This window comes from Hypanus sabinus, unplaced genomic scaffold, assembly GCF_030144855.1.
Source record: "Hypanus sabinus isolate sHypSab1 unplaced genomic scaffold, sHypSab1.hap1 scaffold_1800, whole genome shotgun sequence".
NCBI lineage: Eukaryota > Metazoa > Chordata > Chondrichthyes > Myliobatiformes > Dasyatidae > Hypanus > Hypanus sabinus.
Window position 1 is genome coordinate 1 of NW_026779888.1, and position 14,365 is coordinate 14,365.

Here is a 14,365-nt window from a genome sequence, read left to right on the forward strand (position 1 = left end):
TGTGTGTGTGTCGGGGGGGGAGGTGTGTGTGTGTGTGGGGGGGGGGGAAGTGTGTGTGTGGGGGGGGAGGTGTGGTGTGTGGGGGGGTAGGTGTGTGTGTGTGGGGGGGGGGAGGTGTGTGTGTGGGGGGGAGGTGTGTGTGTGTGGGGGGGAGTGTGTGTGTGTGTGTGTGGGGGGGGGAGGTGTGTGTGTGTGTGTGTGTGTGTGGGGGGGGAGGTGTGTGTGTGTGTGTGGGGGGGGAGGTGTGTGTGTGTGGGGGGGGAGGTGTGTGTGTGTGGGGGGGAGGTGTGTGTGTGGGGGGAGGTGTGTGTGTGTGGGGGGGTAGGTGTGTGTGTGTGTGGGGGGGGAGGTGTGTGTGTGGGGGGGAGGTGTGTGTGTGGGGGGGAGGTGTGTGTGTGTGTGTGTGTGGGGGGGGGAGGTGTGTGTGTGTGTTGCTCGGTTTTCCAGCGTCTGCACATTTTCTCCTGTTTGTGCCTTGATTACGGGAGAGCGGGAAGCGCAGACCGAGCCTGTGGAGGGGGAGACGGGTCTCCGTGACGTGACGAGCTGTGTCCACGCACCTCTGCAGATGCGGCCCGGACAGGATGACTTCCGCTGTGCATCAGCGACTTGCTGTTTTTTTTTAAAAAAGGCTGCTTGTTTCTGAGGAGCACACACGAAACTGCCGGACGAACTCAGCAGGCCAGGCAGCATCGGCAGAAATGAATAAACGGTCGACTTCTCTGCGTCTTCGAAGTCTATCCGGCTCTCGCCCGTCAAAAAAAAACACAACTTCCGCACGTTCGCTTTGAAACCGCCCACTCCCACTGGAGATATATCAATTATAATTATAAATCTTTCGAAGGTGGGCAAGGGCTTTTTATTTTAAGAGTGAAGTTTTATTTTTATTTATGCGTGAAGTTAAAAGTCAGCGCCCGAACAGGGACTTTGAACCCTGGACCCTCAGATTAAAAGTCTGATGCTCTACCGACTGAGCTATCCGGGCTCCGGGTAACAAGCGGCCCCGCACGCCTCTGCTGCCTGACCGTCCACTGCATCGCTTGTTCAAAAGCAGTCTGAAACTCGTATACGACTGCATGATATATGCGTACAATGTCTGAAATACATCTCCTGGAACTGTTTGTTTGATGATGAAATTCAATAAAAATTAATTACAAAAAAACCCCAGTTTAAAACTGTGACGTTCAAAATAAATTTATTACCGGTATATATATCTTACCACAGACAACCCTGAATTGATTTTACAGTGGGAATACCCAATAGATATATATCAATTAATGACCTTTAATGAATTGCTTAATGAACGAATTAATGACCGTTAATGAATCGGCTTAATGAACCAATTAATGACTGTTAATGAATTGGCTTAATGAACCTATTAATGACCTTTACTAAATTGGCTTAATTAACCAATTAATGACCGTTAATGAATTGACTTAATTGACCTATTAATTACCTTTAATGAATTGGCTTAATGTTCCAATTAATGACCGTTAATAAATTGGCTTAATGAACTAATTAATAACCTTTAATGATTGGCTTAATGAACCTATTAACGACCGTTAATGAATCGGCTTAATGAACTAATTAATGACCTTTAATGAATTGGCTTAATGAACCTATTAATGAGCTTTACTAAATTGGCTTAATGAACCAATTAATGACCGTTAATGAATTGACTTAATGGACCTATTAATTACCTTTAATGAATTGGCTTAATGTTCCAATTAATGACCGTTAATAATTGGCTTAATGAACCAATTAATGACCGTTAATGAATTGGCTTAACGTTCCAATTAATGACCGTTAATAAATTGGCTTAACGTTCCAATTAATGACCGTTAATAAATTGGCTTAACGTTCCAATTAATGACCGTTAATGAACTGGCTTAATGAACCAATTAATGACCGTTAATGAACGGACCGCACAACTTGGTAGTTCAACCAGAGCGCAAAAGACCACAAACCGTGCAGATACAAAAAAAATAAAAGAAAGAAATAATAACAATAAATAAATAAGCGGTAAATATCGAGAACATGGGGATGAAGAGCCACTGAGAGCGAGTCCACGGGTTGTGGGAGCAGTTTCAATACGGGGCGAGTGAAGGCCGGCCGCTTTAAAGGAGTCAAACGGTTCAACAAGGGACTCCACCGGGGAAAATCCTGGCGATTCCGGGCAACGTTTCTCGCCCTCTGGCCGAACAGGGGAGCACTTTCGGTGACAGACTGAGACAGCGGCGCCGCGCCAAAGGGCATTGTGTGACGTCATTCTTACCCTCGGCCACGAGGCGCCAGAGTGAGTCAGGTCAATTCAACTTTTATTGTCATTTCGACCATAACTGCCGGTACAGTGCACAGTAAAAACGAGACAACGTTTTTCAGGACCGTGGTGTTACATGACACAGTACAAAAACTAGACTGAACTATGTAAAAACAACACAGAAAACAACTACACTAGACTACACACCTACCCTAATGCAATAAATATTATGCAGGACAATGAGACAACGTTTTTCAGGACCGTGGTGTTACATGACACAGTACAAAAACTAGACTGAACTATGTAAAAACAACACAGAGAGAAAAAAAAACTACTACACTGGACTACAGACCTACCCAGGACTGCATAAAGTGCACAAAACAGTGCAGGCATCACAATAATAATAAACAGGACAACAGGGCAGTAAGGTGTCAGTCCAGGCTCTGGGGATTGAGGAGTCTGATAGCTTGAGGGAAGAAACTGTTACACAGTCTGGTCGTGAGAGCCCGAATGCTTCGGAGCCTTTTCCCGGACGGCAGGAGGGAGAAGAGTTTGTATGAGGGGTGTGTGGGGTCCACCATAATGCTGTTTGCTTTGCGGATGCAGCGTGTAGTGTAAGTGTCCGTGATGGCGGGAAGAGAGACCCCGATGATCTTCTCAGCTGACCTCTCTAACCGCTGCAGGGTCTTGCGATCCGAGACGGTGCGATTCCCGAACCGGGCAGTGATGCAGCCGCTCAGGATGCTCTCAATACAACCCCTGTAGACAGTGATGAGGATGGGGGGTGGGAGATGGACTTTCCTCAGCCTTCGCAGAAAGTAGAGACGCTGCTGGGCTTTCTTTGCTACGGAGCTGGTGTTGAGGGACCAGGTGAGATTCTCCGTCAGGTGAACACCAGGAAACTTGGTGCTCTTACGATCTCTACCGAGGAGCCGTCGATGTTCACCGAAGGGTGGTCGCTCCGTGCCCTCCTGAAGTCAACAACCATCTCTTTTGTTTTGTTCACATTCAGAGACAGGTTGTTGCTCTGCACCAGTCTGTTAGCCGCTACACCTCCTCTCTGTAAGCTGACCTGTCGTTCTTGCTGATGAGACCACCACGGTCTTGTCATTGGTGAACTTGATGATGTGGTTAGAGCTGTGTATTGCAGCACAGTTGTGGGTCAGCAGAGTGAACAGAAGTGAACTGAGCACACAGCCCTGGGGGCCCCCGTGTTCAGTGTGATGTTGTTGGAGATGCAGCTCCCGATCCAGACTGACTGAGGTCTCCCAGTCAGGAAGTCTAGGATCCGGTTGCAGAGGGAGGTGATCAGGCCCAGTAGGCTCAGCTTTCCAACTAGTTTCTGAGGGATGATTGTGTTGAATGCTGAACTGAAGTCTGTGAACAGCATCCGAACGTATGTGTCTATTTTGTCCAGGTGGGTGAGGGCCAGGTGGAGGGGTGGTGGCAATGGCGTCGTCTGTAGAGCGGTCGGGACGGTACGCAAACTGCAGGGGGTCCAGTGAGGGGGGCAGCAGGGTCTTGTTGTGCCTCATGACCAGCCTCTCGAAGCACTTCATGATGTTGGATGTGAGTGCAATGGGACGGTAGTCATTTAGACAGGACGCTGAAGACTTCTTCAGCATGGGGATGATGGTGGCGGCCTTGAAGCACGTGGGAACGGTGGCGCTGCTCAGGGAGATGTTGAAGACGTCAGTGAGAACATCTGCTAGCTGGTCTGCACATCCACTATGAACTCCACCACGGATATTCTGGACTAGCAGCCTCCCGTAGGTCGACCGTGCGCAGGGTTCTCCTCACATCGGCCGCGGAGAGACACGGCACCTGGTCACTTGTAGGAGGGGTGGACTTCCTCGCCGCCACGTCATTTCCCGCCTCAAACCGGGCGTAGACGTAATTCAGCGCATCTGGAGGGAGGCATCACCCGCACAGGCAGGTGATGTTGTCCTGTAGTTGGTGATGTCCTGGACGCCCTTCCTCATGCGCCGCGTGTCACCGCTGTCCTGGAAGTGGCTGTGGATTCGCTGGGCGTGTGCACGCTTTGCCTCTCCGATGGCCCGGGACAGTTTGGCCTTGACTGTTGTTAGAGCTGCGTTGTGGCCTGTTCTGAAGGCGGAATGGCGGGACTCAGCAGCTCACGCACCTCTGTGGTTATCCATGGCTGCTGGTGAACCTACGGCCGGGGAAGTGATGAGTTCCCCCCCCCCCCCGTTGGACTGTTTGAGGAAACTTATCTTTCATTATTTCCAATGTTTGTCTATCTGTGCATTTGTAGTGTCACTGTGACACGGTAATTCCCTTTGGAATCGGTAAGGTATCGATCTATCTACCTGTCTGTCAATCTGCTGACGGATGGTTCACGTCTTTACTGTTATATGCGGTTCGGTATTTCATTCAGCAGCTCTGTTCTGCTTTCACCCTGTTTGGGTTATTGTTGAATGGTGGGGGGGGAGGTGAGCCATCCAATCAGCGGGACGTTTTCTGGGTGAGGGACAATAAGTAGAACATAGAATAGTACGGCACATTACAGGCCCTTCGGCCCACAATGTTGTGCCAACCCTCAAGCCCCCCCCCCCCCCACACACACACACACTTTAAATCCCTCCATATATCTGTCTAGTAGTCTCTTAAACTTCACTAGTGTATCTGCCTCCACCACTGACTCGGGCAGTGCTTTCCACGCACCAACCACTCTCTGAGTGAAAAACCTTCCTCTAATATCCCCCTTGAACTTCCCTCCCCTCACCTTAAAGCCACGTCCTCTGTACTGAGCAGTGGTGCCCCGGGGAAGAGGCGCTGGCTGGTCCACTCTGTCTATTCCTCTTAATATCTTGCACACCTCTATCATGTCTCCTCTCACCCTCCTTCCCTCCAGAGAGTAAAGCCCAGCTCCCTTAGGGTTGGCCATGGGGTTTTTTTGTTCAGCCTCACAGGGTTTGGCGGGGCCGGAAGTCGTCTTCTCCAGACTTACGCAGCCAAGAAAACCAGGGAGTTTCGCTCTCTGTCTGTTTATCTTATTCCCTTTGGTTCAAGAGCCTGTGGTGGAGGGGTGGCAAATGTTCCTGAACCCGGTGGGGGGGGGGGCGGCTGAGTTCTGAGGCTCCTGTGCTTTCTTCCCGACGGCAGCAACGGGATCAGAGCGAGTGGCGTTTTACGCGGAGGGCGGACAGTCGCACGGGCTCCGCACGCACCGAGGGGCGGCTATGAAATAGGCCTGCCCCCGGACTCCATATAACAGCATCCACGGGCGTTGGACCAGCGTGCAAAAACTCGTCTTTCCTTCGCCTGTGGGGAAAACGAATCCCAACGTGGCAGGAGAGGGTGCCTGCGCAGGAGGTCGACCAGGCCGCTGCCTGGACTGGGGAGCCGCTCTCGGGCTGGGCGAGCTCGATCACTTCTCTTCGGAGCGAAGGAGGACGGGCGCTGACTCGGTAGGGGTGTCCAAGATGATCAGAGGCTGCTATGTTCCACGTTCCGGGACATGTGCATAATAAATCGATAATTATGTAATAAATGTACTCTGCTCCTGAGAGAGAGAGAGAGATAATCCCGCACTTCTCCTTTGAAATTGCACCCTCTCACTTTAAATGTAAACCCCTCACGTGTGTTTTCTGCTGGGAAGGCGGCGGCGCCTGGACCGGGACTTGAACCCGGGACTCCGCGTCGGAGGCGCGAGTGATCATGGATCGGGAAGACCGCGAGGCGGGTGGAATCACCGCGGAGGAAGCAGGTCAAAGCCGGAGTCGGCTTTCAACCTCCGGTGGGCGCTCTGGAGCCGCGTTTCCCCGGGGCCCGGATAGCTCAGTCGGTAGAGCATCAGACTTTTAATCTGAGGGTCCAGGGTTTCAAGTCCCTGTTCGGGCGCTGACTTTTACATCGGGAGTTTGACCCGTTGCTGTCCGCCTCACGCTTCGGAAACTTCTGCCTGTTTTAGTCCTTTTGATATCGTTGCTCAGCCCCTCGAGTCAGAGAGTCGGAGACATCAGCAGCTACAGACACAAGCGGGATGAGTCATCGTTATAGAGAGGTTAACATGACGTAGTCAGGCCCATCGGCTCTACGGGTCATCGTCATACACAGGTTCACATGACGTAGACAGGCCCATCGGCTCTACGGGTCATCGTCCCACACAGGTTTACATGACGTAGACAGGCCCATTGGCTCGACGGGTCAACGTCCTACACAGGTTCACATGACGTAGACAGGCCCATCGGCTCTACGGGTCATCGTCCCACACAGGTTTACATGACGTAGTCGGTCCCATCGGCTCTACGGGTCATCGTCCCACACAGGTTTACATGACGTAGTCGGTCCATCGGCTCTACGGGTCATCGTCCCACACAGGTTTACATGACGTAGACAGGCCCATCGGCTCTACGGGTCATCGTCATACACAGGTTCACATGACGTAGACAGGCCCATCGGCTCTACGGGTCATCGTCCCACACAGGTTTACATGACGTAGACAGGCCCATCGGCTCTACGGGTCATCGTCCCACACAGGTTTACATGACGTAGACAGGCCCATCGGCTCTATGGGTCATCGTCCCACACAGGTTCACATGACGTAGACAGGCCCATCGGCTCTACGGTCATCGTCCCATACAGGTTTACATGACGTAGACAGGGCCATCGGCTCTACGGGTCATCGTCATACACAGGTTCACATGACGTAGACAGGGCCATCGGCTCTATGGGTCATCGTCATACACAGGTTTACATGACGTAGACAGGCCCATCGGCTCTACGGGTCATCGTCATACACAGGTTCACATGACGTAGACAGGCCCATCGGCTCTACGGGTCATCGTCATACACAGGTTCACATGACGTAGACAGGCCACTCGGCTCTACGGGTCATCGTCATACACAGGTTCACATGACGTAGACAGGCCCATCGGCTCTACGGTCATCGTCATACACAGGTTCACATGACGTAGACAGGCCCATCGGCTCTACGGGTCATCGTCATACACAGTTCACATGACGTAGACAGGCCCATCGGCTCTACGGGTCATCGTCATACACAGGTTCACATGACGTAGTCAGGTCCCTCAGCTGAACGGGTTCCTGCGATGCCCCCATTCGAGTTAGCCCATCCGCCAGCGTTTGTCCCCCGCGATCTTCCAGAAGTTTCCAATCTTTCAAATGTCTGTCATTCCCGTACCTCGGATCCCCTCGTGGTTCCACTCCCCATTCCGTAGACAATCCCTCCGTGACTTCCTCCCTTTCTGCAGCCGTGACACTATCTCTGATCAACAGTGCCACGCCCCCACCTCTTTAGCCTCCCTCCCTGTCCTTTCGGAAACAACTAAAGCCCGGCACTTGAAGTAGCCATTCCTGCCCCTGCACCATCCGTCTCTGTAATGGCCGCAACATCATCGCTGCAAGTACTGATCCACGCTCTAAGCTCAGCCCTTTTTTTCATTGATGCTTCATTAAAATCGACACATCTCAAACCATCGGTCTGAGCGCGTCCCTTCTCTATCACCTGCCTATCCTCCCTCTCATACTGTCTCCAAGCTTTCTCTATTTGTGAGCCTACCGCCTCTTCCCCAGTCTCTTCAGTTCGGTTCCCACCTCCCAACAACTCCAGTTTAAACTCTCCCCAGGAGCCTCGGCAAACCTCCCCAACAGGATATTGGTCCGCCTGGGATTCATGTGCAACCCGTTGTTTTTGTACAGGTCACACCTGCCCCAAAAGAGGTCCCAAAGATCCAGAAATCTGAATCCCTGCCCCCTGCTCCAATCCCTCAGCCACACATTTATCCTCCATCCCATTCCATTCCTCTACTCACTGTCGTGTGGCACAGGCAGTAATCCCGAGATTACTACCTTTGAGGTCCTGCTTCTCAACTTCCTTCCTAACTCCCTGTAGTCTGTTTCAGGACCTCTTCCCTTTTCCTGCCAATATGTACCACGACCTCTGGCTGTTCACCTTCCGACTTCAGGATATCATGGACGCGATATTAAACATCCCGGACCCTGGGAGGCAAACTACCCTCCGCGTTTCTTTCGCGCGTCCACAGAATCGCCTGTCCGACTCCGCCACACCCCACCCCCCGTCCCGCCGCCATATGGTCTCCGTCCGCAAGCTCCCGCTCTCGCTCTGTTGAGAGAGCACCAGTTCCCTCTGGCAATACAGTGCCCCCGGGGTCTGGCAACGTTACTGTGGGGTCGTGCACTGTATTGTATGTTGGGGTGGGGTGGGGGGGGGGGCTGTTCCGTGCGGTAATTCCTCCACCGTGGCAAAACTGGCACACTCGATGATGGGGTGGGTGCCGTGGATCCGAGTTCTGATTTACCTCTTATTTTTCCAATTTCTGTTGTAGTGTGTCTCCGGGATCTCTGGGGGTGGGGGGTGGGGGGGGGAAGAGTGACGCCTTCCTTGCGAGTGTGTAAAATGTCTGTGGGTGCGGGAGGCAGTGTGCCCGTGATTACTCGGCGGGCTTCGTTAAGCAGCGGGTCTGTTTTCTGCGCACGGCTGGGCTGATCTGCCCCACACGGTATTCCGCAGGTGAGTGCCGGGGCAGTTGATCTAAGTGTGTGAGCACTGGCTCCCCATTTCGTGCCCGCTGATTTTTTTTTCAAGGGAGAATTACGAGAGCCGACTCTCCCTCGGAGTGTTTGGACGTGGGGGGTGTCGCGCCTAGGTGAGCTGGACTCGGGCGGTGGGTGGTGTCGCGCCCAGGTGATCTGGAGTCGGGCGGTGGGTGGTGTCGCGCCCAGGTGAGCTGGAGTCGGGCGGTGGGTGGTGTCGCGCCCAGGTGAGCTGGAGTCGGGCGGTGGGTGGTGTCGCGCCCAGGTGAGCTGGAGTCGGGCGGTGGGTGGTGTCGCGCCCAGGTGAGCTGGAGTCGGGCGGTGGGTGGTGTCGCGCCCAGGTGAGCTGGAGTCGGGCGGTGGGTGGTGTCGCGCCAGGTGAGCTGGAGTCGGGGCGGTGGGTGGTGTCGCGCCAGGTGAGCTGGAGTCGGTCGGTGGGTGGTGTCGCGCCCAGGTGAGCTGGACTCGGGCGGTGGGTGGTGTCGCGCCCAGGTGAGCAGGAGTCGGTCGGTGGGTGGTGTCGCGCCAGGTGAGCTGGAGTCGGGCGGTGGGTGGTGTCGCGCCCAGGTGAGCTGGAGTCGGGCGGTGGGTGGTGTCGCGCCCAGGTGAGCTGGAGTCGGGCGGTGGGTGGTGTCGCGCCCAGGTGAGCTGGAGTCGGGCGGTGGGTGGTGTCGCGCCCAGCTGAGCTGGAGTCGGTCGGTGGGTGGTGTCGCGCCAGGTGATCTGGAGTCGGGCGGTGGGTGGTGTCGCGCCCAGGTGAGCTGGAGTCGGGCGGTGGGTGGTGTCGCGCCCAGGTGAGGTGGACTCGGGCGGTGGGTGGTGTCGCGCCCAGGTGAGCTGGACTCGGGCGGTGGGTGGTGTCGCGCCCAGGTGAGCTGGAGTCGGTCGGTGGGTGGTGTCGCGCCCAGGTGAGCTGGACTCGGGCGGTGGGTGGTGTCGCGCCCAGGTGAGCTGGAGTCGGGCGGGTGGGTGGTGTCGCGCCCAGGTGAGGTGGACTCGGGCGGTGGGTGGTGTCGCGCCCAGGTGAGCTGGAGTCGGGCGGTGGGTGGTGTCGCGCCCAGGTGAACTGGACTCGGGCGGTGGGTGGTGTCGCGCCCAGGTGAGCTGGAATCGGGCGGTGGGTGGTGTCGCGCCCAGGTGATCTGGAGTCGGTCGGTGGGTGGTGTCGCGCCCAGGTGAGCTGGAGTCGGGCGGTGCTGTCGTGCCCAGGTGAGCTGGAGTCGGGCGGTGCTGTCGTGCCCAGATGAGCTGGAGTCGGGCGGTGGTGTCGTGCCCAGGTGAGCTGGAGTCGGGCGGTGGGTGGTGTCGCGCCCAGGTGAGGTGGACTCGGGCGGTGGGTGGTGTCGCGCCCAGGTGAGGTGGACTCGGGCGGTGGGTGGTGTCGCGCCCCAGGTGAGGTGGAGTCGGTCGGTGGGTGGTGTCGCGCCCAGGTGAGCTGGACTCGGGCGGTGGGTGGTGTCGCGCCCAGGTGAGCTGGACTCGGGCGGTGGGTGGTGTCGCGCCCAGGTGAGCTGGAGTCGGGCGGTGGGTGGTGTCGCGCCCAGGTGAGCTGGACTCGGGCGGTGGGTGCTGTCGCGCCAGGTGAGCTGGAATCGGCGGTGGGTGGTGTCGCGCCAGGTGAGCTGGAGTCGGGCGGTGGGTGGTGTCGCGCCCAGGTGAGCTGGACTCGGGCGGTGGGTGGTGTCGCGCCCAGGTGAGCTGGAGTCGGGCGGTGGGTGGTGTCGCGCCCAGGTGAGGTGGACTCGGGCGGTGGGTGGTGTCGCGCCCAGGTGAGCTGGAGTCGGGCGGTGGGTGGTGTCGCGCCCAGGTGAGCTGGAATCGGGCGGTGGGTGGTGTCGCGCCCAGGTGAGCTGGAGTCGGGCGGTGGGTGGTGTCGCGCCCAGGTGAGCTGGAATCGGGCGGTGGGTGGTGTCGCGCCCAGGTGAGCTGAGTCGGGCGGTGGGTGGTGTCGCGCCCAGGTGAGCTGGAGTCGGGCGGTGGGTGGTGTCGCGCCCAGGTGAGCTGGAGTCGGGCGGTGGTGTCGTGCCCAGGTGAGCTGGAGTCGGGCGGTGGGTGGTGTCGCGCCCAGGTGAGCTGGAGTCGGGCGGTGGGTGGTGTCGCGCCCAGGTGAGCTGGTGTCGGGCGGTGGGTGGTGTCGCGCCCAGGTGAGGTGGAGTCGGTCGGTGGGTGGTGTCGCGCCCAGGTGAGCTGGACTCGGGCGGTGGGTGGTGTCGCGCCCAGGTGAGCTGGAGTCGGTCGGTGGTCGAGCTCCTTCCCATTCCAGAAGGTCTTGATTTTCCGAGCTGCTTCTCGATTCCTCAGGTGGAATGAGATGTTGATGGGTTGGGCTCAGGGACCGTCTTTCATAACACTGCTTCATCGCCTGGAGGGACTGCTTGCTGTCCGTCGGACTTCAACTTCATGTGCTGCCCTGCATTGGCCGTCTGCATGGATAAACCTGCGTGTGTTGGGAGAGGCTGGCTGGTCGTTTGTGTAAACACTGAATGGACGTTCAGCCTAACGTCAGTCGTGGGGAAGATGCTTGAGTCCATTATTAAGGACGAAATAGTGGCACATCTTGATGGCAGTAATAGGATTAGGCCGAGCCAGCATGGATTTACCAAGGGCAAATCATGCTTGACTAATCTGTTGTTTTTTGAGGGTGTAACAAGGATGTTAGACGAGGGTAAGCCAGTGGATGTTGTGTACCTAGATTTTCAGAAGGCATTCGATAAGGTGCCACATAGGAGATTGGTGAGTAAAATCAGAGCTCATGGCATTGGGGGCAGGGTTTCAACATGGATAGAAAACTGGTTGGCAGATAGAAAGCAAAGGGTAGCAGTGAATGGGTGTTTCTCGGACTGGCTGGAGGTGACTATTGGGGTACCACAGGGCTCTGTATTGGGACCACAGCTCTTTACGATTTATGTCAACGATTTAGATGAGGGCATTGAAAACTATATCAGCAAGTTTGCTGACGATACTAAACTGGGTGGCAGTGTGACATGCGAAGAGGACGTTAGGAGAATACAGGGAGACTTGGATAGGCTGGGGGAGTGGGCAGATACTTGGCAGATGTCATTCAATGTGAATAAATGTGAGGTTATCCACTTGGAAGCAGGAACAAGAGGGCAGAGTATTGTCTGAACGGTGTAGAGTTAGGTAAGGGAGAAATGCAAAGAGACCTAGGAGTCCTAGTTCATCAGTCAATGAACGTGAATGAGCAAGTGCAACAGGCAGTGAAGAGGGCAAATGGAATGTTGGCCTTTGTTACAAGGGGAATTGAATACAAGAGCAAGGATGTCCTTTTGCATTTGTACAGGGCCCTGGTGAGACCACACCTGGAATATTGTGTACAGTTTTGGTCTCCAGGTTTAAGAAGGACATTCTGGCAATTGAGGAAGTGCAGCGTAGATTCACTAGGTTGATTCCTGGGATGGCAGGGCTGTCTTACGCAGAGAGATTGGAGAGATTGGGCTTGTACACACTAGAATTGAGGAGATTGAGAGGGAATCTGATGAAACATTAAGATAATTAAAGGATTTGATAGGATTGAGGCAGGAAATATGTTCCAGATGTTGGGAGAGTCCAGTACCAGAGGGCATGGATTGAGAATAAGAGGTCAGTTATTTAAAACAGAGTTGAGGAAGAACTTCTTCTCCAGAGAGTTGTGGAGGTGTGGAATGCACTGCCTCGGAAGACGGTGGAGGCCAATTCTCTGGATGCCTTTCAAGAGGAGCTGGATAGATATCTGATGGATAGGGGAATCAAGGGATATGGGGACAAGGCAGGGACTGGGTATTGATAGTGAATGATCAGCCATGATCTCAGAATGGCGGTGCAGACTCGAGGGGCCGAATGGTCTACTTCTGCACCTATCGTCTATTGTCTATTGACGAGGTGCCAGGACCGATCCCTGCGGTAGTCCGTTCTCCTCTGGACGCCGCCTGACTCTTGCTTCCATTTATTTCTGCATAAAATCTGCGATTTTCCTGGAGGCGGCTTTATCACTTTGACTGCGGTTTCGTTCTTCAACATTTTAGATAATTTCAGGAGAAACGGGGTCGAGTCAGGAACGTGACCCCGATAATCCGAAGGCGACCAGACCTGACATTACGCGCCAGACCGAGTGATCCAGTGGGTGGTAAAAGCGGGATCTGGTCCGAGCGCTATCTCCATGAATGAAGGGGTATTGCTCTCAGTGAGAGAGAGAGAGAGAGAGAGAGACAGACAGACAGACACACACTCACACAGAGCACAGACAGCACAGACACACACACACAGACACAGAGCACAGCACAGACACACACTGACAGACAGACAGACACACACATAGAGCCCAGCACAGACAGACAGACACACACACACACACACAGACACAGAACAGACACACACATAGAGCCCAGCACAGACAGACAGACACACACACACACACACACACACACACACAGACACAGAGCACAGGACAGACACACACATAGAGCCCAGCACAGACAGACAGACACACACACACACACACACACACGCAGAGCACAGCACAGACAGACAGACACACACACACACACACACACACACACAGAGCCCAGCACAGACAGACAGACAGACACACACACACACACACACACACACACACAGAGCACAGCACGGACAGACACACACACACAGGCACATACACGTGGCGTACTCTGACAAGACGGTATAGAGACCTTAAGTCTACGTAGAGCCCGGATAGCTCAGTCGGTAGAGCATCAGACTTTTAATCTGAGGGTCCAGGGTTCAAGTCCCTGTTCGGGCGCTGACTTTATATCGCAAGATACAAGAGGACAGCCTTGTATTGCTGAAGGGATGCTAATTAACCTACTATTGAATATTTTAGGTATTGGTACAGAAGTGTGATTTCAATATCTGTTATTCATCATTTCAATATCTCAGCTCGAAATTCAAGAGAGAGTTGGAAGTCTGCTCCCACAAAGCCCTGGTAGGTCTCGACCCGAGGGGTCGGGAATCAAAGTACTTGTTTGGCTGTTCTGTGGTATTAAATTCTCTCTCAGCAATGGAGGTAATTCTGTGAATATTTCTTACGGATTTTTAAATGCACTTAAAGGTTCTAAAAATGATGCCATCTTTTATTTATATCCCTAAAGCTAACTAACTAGTTCAGAATTTTAAGGCCAATTATTGAAAGGTGTTACCCCCACCCCTTCTCATCTCCTCACCTCCCCATCACCTCCCTCGGGTGCTCCCCCTCCTCCTTCCCTTTCCTCTCCTGTCCTATCAGAGTTCTCCTTCTTCAGCCCTTTAAGTCTTCCACCAATCACCTCCCACTTCTCATTTTATCTCTCTCCCCGATGCACCATCAATAACTCTTATTGGCTGGAAGAAAGCACTGTCAGCAGCAAGTGACCATCGCACAATATCCTGGAGACTGAGGAAGGGACTGTGCCTCCCATCGCCTTTATACCGGGGTCCCTGGGGGAGCAGTCAGCAGGGTGGGGCGTGTCCAGACAGGTATATGTAGTTCACCACACTCCACATGGTCTCACCTATCACCCGCCAACTGGTACCCCTTCCCCTCCCTCCCTCTCT

The 14,365-nt window shown here is 54.4% G+C and overlaps 1 protein-coding gene and 3 non-coding genes across 4 annotated transcripts; 2 read left to right on the plus strand and 2 right to left on the minus strand.

Moving 5' to 3' along the window:
- Positions 1-911: 911 nt before the first annotated feature.
- On the minus strand, positions 912-985 carry trnak-uuu (transfer RNA lysine (anticodon UUU)). Its single transcript has one exon. It is a non-coding gene; the product is annotated as a tRNA-Lys (tRNA).
- A 5,065-nt stretch (positions 986-6,050) lies between these two features.
- trnak-uuu (transfer RNA lysine (anticodon UUU)) lies at positions 6,051-6,124 on the plus strand. The gene has a single exon. It is a non-coding gene; the product is annotated as a tRNA-Lys (tRNA).
- Positions 6,125-8,847: 2,723 nt separating this feature from the next.
- LOC132387385 (uncharacterized) lies at positions 8,848-11,058 on the minus strand. Its single transcript, XM_059959760.1, has one exon. It carries the CDS (start codon positions 11,056-11,058, stop codon positions 8,848-8,850), a length of 2,211 nt encoding a protein of 736 aa, XP_059815743.1.
- A 2,443-nt stretch (positions 11,059-13,501) lies between these two features.
- Positions 13,502-13,574, plus strand: trnak-uuu (transfer RNA lysine (anticodon UUU)). The gene has a single exon. It is a non-coding gene; the product is annotated as a tRNA-Lys (tRNA).
- The last annotated feature ends 791 nt before the right edge of the window (positions 13,575-14,365 follow it).